Source organism: Octopus bimaculoides, chromosome 6 (genome assembly GCF_001194135.2).
Source record: "Octopus bimaculoides isolate UCB-OBI-ISO-001 chromosome 6, ASM119413v2, whole genome shotgun sequence".
NCBI classification, from domain to species: Eukaryota; Metazoa; Mollusca; class Cephalopoda; order Octopoda; family Octopodidae; genus Octopus; species Octopus bimaculoides.
This window is the reverse complement of record NC_068986.1, coordinates 25,859,291-25,864,160: the sequence shown is the minus strand read 5'-3', so window position 1 is coordinate 25,864,160 and position 4,870 is coordinate 25,859,291. Positions and strand designations below refer to the sequence as shown.

Sequence of the window (4,870 nt, the reverse complement as noted above, 5' to 3'; positions counted from 1 at the left end):
TATATATATATATATGATGTAAAATCATCCATATGTCAGTATATAAATGGCTTCAATGTAGATCAGTAAATTTCAGTATAGCCTCACTCATCCGTGCGTATTTTAAGTATAGAAGAGTAAGAGCTATTTTCCTGGTCATGATGTTAAATCAAATATTATAACAAAATCACGGTGTACTTCTTTCATTTGACTATCATAATGTGACCTGCTACTTGATAGAAATGTGAATTATTTTCCAGCTAAAAATAACAATTTAGAAAATGTAAAGTGTAGCAGATAAGACGAATTTTTTTTTACCTGTAAACGTCTATCCATTTTTTTAAACTCTTCTACATTCAGTTTTCCAAGACTTGGAGCTAAGTCACAGTGATAGGGAATTACTTTGGTTTTCATGAAATCTGTTGTCCGCACATTCTTGAAAAATTCTCTACCTTTAGAAATGATATCCAGAACGGTGCTTGCTCCTTCAATGACAGCTGCAGCAGCAACTTGGGGCTCGGCGTCTACGTATGAAGCGAAGAAAAACAATCTGACATTATAGGATTTGGGTTCAAACATAAATTGTTACGGGTGTGACATGCTTCGTTATAAATACGAAACGGGATAAGTTTAAGTTGCAGGAGTTGATCGAAGATTGTCACAAGAATTGGTATAAAACCAGCTGTCTATCACAGAAGGTTGGCAGTCGAAGGTTCACAAGTTGTTCCCTGAGCATAGCTTGTGGAGACCAGAGCATAACAGAAATGAGCGGAAGAAAATCCATAAAGAACAGCGTAGAGGCTTCTTCGAAAGCGTCTCGATGGCTCTGATTGAAATGAGATGGTCGTCGATGTCAGCAGAATGCCACATGGTAGACATAGGCAGAGACTTGATTAACCTAGGTCGGATCGCCTGCGTGATGTAGTATGTTATAAGACACAAAACACCCAGTGATTCCATTATACAACGCTAACGATGTGTCTAAGCATTGCATCTGTAGAACTAAATCATCGGTGTAAACGTTTCAATTTTTTAATATTATAAATATTGTCAAATCTCATTACTACCCCGTCAATAATTGGTTCTTTTCACACGTCTACCAAAACCCGAAGCTATAAATTACGCAACACCAGTGACAAATAAACACTTAAAGACAACGGTATTTTATAGCATTGCTGGAGCAATATAACATTTAACATTATATCAATACGATATAAGAACAATAGACAGTACTTAAAGTAAGTATAGATGCAATCGTCTCTCTCAATGACAAAACTGGGAAACTTGGTTGTATTACAAAATGAATCCGATGGTATAGTGCGGATTATCGTGATTAACACATTAAAGTCTGTGTGGTGATTACTCTATCTTCACAGATGATTGACATTGTTCATTTCTTAGTGACGTACTATAACGTCAATAGCAAGAATTTTCTTTCTTTTAAATCGACTTGGTTGTGTCTTCTTAATGAAAGATGTGTCAGATTGATAGTCCCGGGATGGTCAGAATAGCTTTTGTTATTGTAATTAACGAAAACAGCATCTTAGTTATGTTTTGTTGTGTTACTATAACCATGGGTTGTATTTTTCAACGTTAGCACTGTCGTATTCTTTCTTGCCTTTAACCCTCCAACGCGGAGTATAGGCCACTTATAATTGAATTCCACGTCGCATAATTTTTCGCTTCTGTACTTATACTCAGCCATGAATGTCCCCCTTTCTCTAGTTCCTTTTGTGTTGATCTACGCTACGAGTTCTTAGGCCTACCCCTCTTTCTATATCCATCCGGATTCCACTGTAAAGCACTTTTCGCTACATTTGGTGTGTCTTTTCTAATTGTGCTACCAATCCACTTCCACTTTTTCTTAAATATTTGCTCCCTAATCGAAACTTGATTCGTTCTTTGCCATAGCTCCATATTGCTTATGTGTTCGGGCCATCTGATTTTAAGTATACTACGCAAGGACCTGTTGATGAATGATTGCATTTGCTTATTTGACTTAACTGTTGTTCGCTATGTCTCGGCCCCATACAATAACACCGCTCTTACGTTAGTGTTAAAAATTCTTATTTTGTTCTTTATTGAAGTTACACTTGCGCTCCATACTTTTTTTAACAGGTGAAAAGTGGCCCTTGCCTTACTTATTCTCGTCTTAATATCTTAATATATATCCAAATGGAAAATAAAACGTCAAAATTAGAAGCAATAGCTGCCAAACTAGGATTGAAAGTCAACCGCGACAAATCAAAAATTATGCGCGTTAATGAAGAAAACAGCGAACGTATTAAACTAGAAACCGGTGAACTAGAGTATGTAGCCGAGTTTACGCATTTAGGTAGTAAGATAACGTTCTCAGGCGGCACCGACGAAGATATTAAGACGAGAATAAGCACTGTCGTATGGGGAGCCAAAAACGAAGAACTGCGATAGTTGATAAGGAAGTAATGTACTATATCATAGATATCAGAGCACTGATACAAAAGTGACTGGGAGGATAGGATAAGTTACATGAGCAAAACTACAGCTTCTGTCGGTTAGCAAGGAGGATGTTGCACCAGCTAAGCTGGTGTTGGATTAGCTATCGTGAATAATTTTGTCAGCAAACTGGTGTCCCTTCAAGTTGCTATATCAGACTGCTAATGTGAGTTTTAGTTTTGATTTGAAATCCAAGTTTAACTGTTTTTAGTGTTTATGCTGATGCAATAGCAAACGGTCGGGTTAAAATCGAAGATTTCTATAATTCATCACAGAGACCCCTTAATATCATATCAGATTAGTTGCCTCAGCGATTTTAATGAGTGAGTGAGAAGATATCTCAAAAGGTGAACGTCTTTTAGGTCATTTCTGAAAAGGCCAGTGGGCAGCATTTACTTCAACAGTGCATCATATATGGTCTGGCTGTAATAAATTACTTTTTCAGGTTTCTGAAAAGTGAAGTTTCAGTTGGTTTCATCCGCAATCGAGGGAAAGGTATCTATTAGACTTTTTTGTAGTCTGCAAAGGTAACACTGCGAATATAAACTATATATGTTTCATGAGGTTGTTGAGGAGGAATGCATCTATCATCATGTATTAACGCGTACTGCATGCTGAGACAACACATCTTAAACAAAACTTACCTGTAACAATGAGTTGCTTCATCGCAGATGAGTGTAAAGCAGATGCTGAAGAAGAGTAAGCAACATTTTGTTAATCATTTTATATAATCAGATCTCTCAAAAACAAAATTGGAAAGAAGAAAAAAATACTAAATAACGTGTAGGAAGTTTGAATGAAATATATTCTAAAGGAAAACTTGTAAAGGTGGTTAATTAACAGAATCGATAGAACGTCTGAGAGAATCTCTTGCATTTGATTTATCTCCATATGCTCCACCGGAGCCAGCTTTGGCTTTCATCATTTCGGGGTCAATAAAGAAGGAAGGTACCAGTCGATTTTGTTTGTCTATTTTATATCAGGTTACTTGTGAGGTCTTTCATGAGTGCTCCTGGTAACATGGGGTTCAGTACAACCTGCTGTATAGTCAGGTCGACTAAACCGGCATTCTAACTAAGCTTGCTTGCTGAAGAGAGTTGCTAGAAACCCAGCAGGATTAAAAACAAAACCTGTCAAAAGGATGGAGGAAATTGTATAGGTTCAACGACTATCTCGCAATAGCATGGGTCGCTCAGAAATGCAGAGCATGAAATCTCTAGGTATAGAGTTATCCAAAATTTTTTTCTATATTCTCTCGCTCATTCGACCACAGGTCGATGAGCGAGAACATATCTTAAGATATGTTCTTAAGTGAGTTGTTGGTATTTGGCATCTACTTCTAGTGTAGGCCGCTGGTCACATCTAGCAGCCCTTAATTATAATTATATTTTATAATTATGTTTAAAAAAAAATAATTTTACTTATGCAGTCACTGTTATGCACTAGGCTAGTGATATAATCATTTTTTGATTATATCCTTATTTTATAAATATATATATATGTGTGCGTGTATAGACAGATGGATATATAGATAGATACCTATATATATATATATATGTGTGTGTGTGTGTGTGTGTGTGTGTGTGTGTGTGTGTGTGTAAAATATGTATATATACATTTATATGTACATATGTATACACTTATATACATACACATATAAAACATACATACACACATACACGCACACACACACACATAATATATATATATACATATATATATATATATACATACATACATACATACATACATGCATACATACATACATACATACATACATACACACATATACATGTATATGTATGTAATGAATGTATTGTATATAAACATGTTCTATGAAGGTTTTAGGTACTTGATTACAGATTATTACTAAAATCAGTAGCGTAACAAATAAGAACATGGAATTGGTCATCATCATAATATACCCACCGTGGAAACCTGGAAGGTACATAATGGCGCCAAGAAGCGCGAAAATGGCTGCAAACTGCATGATTGAAGTCATAGCACTGCACTTGGTCAATCTTCTCGATTGAGAGTAGACTTATATATAGTATGGAACAGGTTGTTAAATTCTCAAAGTTGCCTTTGAAATGAATAGAAATGAAAGCGCACAATTTATATTTCCCGTTATGTGATGTAGTTCTATTCTTAATTTCATTGTTAAGAAAGTTCCACTATAATAGAAATCACGTTATTGGACACCTTTATAATCCGTGTAATTCTATTTACTATTGATATATTATTCGGAGGCATGTCACAATAACGCTGTTGTTTCTTTCTTGCTCTTTTCCTGTATATATCATTCTTCCATTTTATTGAAATAAACCAAACACGCCTTCTTCTTCGTTCTTTTTACACAAACGTTCACGGAAATAATCTCTCTCTCTCTCTCTCTCTCTCTCTCTCTCTCTATTTC

The 4,870-nt window shown here is 35.7% G+C and overlaps 1 protein-coding gene across 1 annotated transcript in view; it reads right to left on the bottom strand.

Annotated features, from left to right (window-relative positions):
* Window positions 1-4,492, bottom strand: part of LOC106883829 (uncharacterized) — a 16,214-nt gene extending 11,722 nt beyond the window's left edge. The window contains exons 1-3 of the mRNA XM_014934968.1: window positions 4,384-4,492; window positions 3,099-3,143; window positions 298-503 (exon numbers count right to left, since the gene is read on the bottom strand). Coding sequence (XP_014790454.1) covers window positions 298-503; window positions 3,099-3,143; window positions 4,384-4,456 — 324 coding nt within the window. The 5' untranslated portion in view covers window positions 4,457-4,492. The remainder of the gene's footprint in view (window positions 1-297; window positions 504-3,098; window positions 3,144-4,383) is intronic.
* Between the last annotated feature and the right edge of the window lie 378 nt (window positions 4,493-4,870).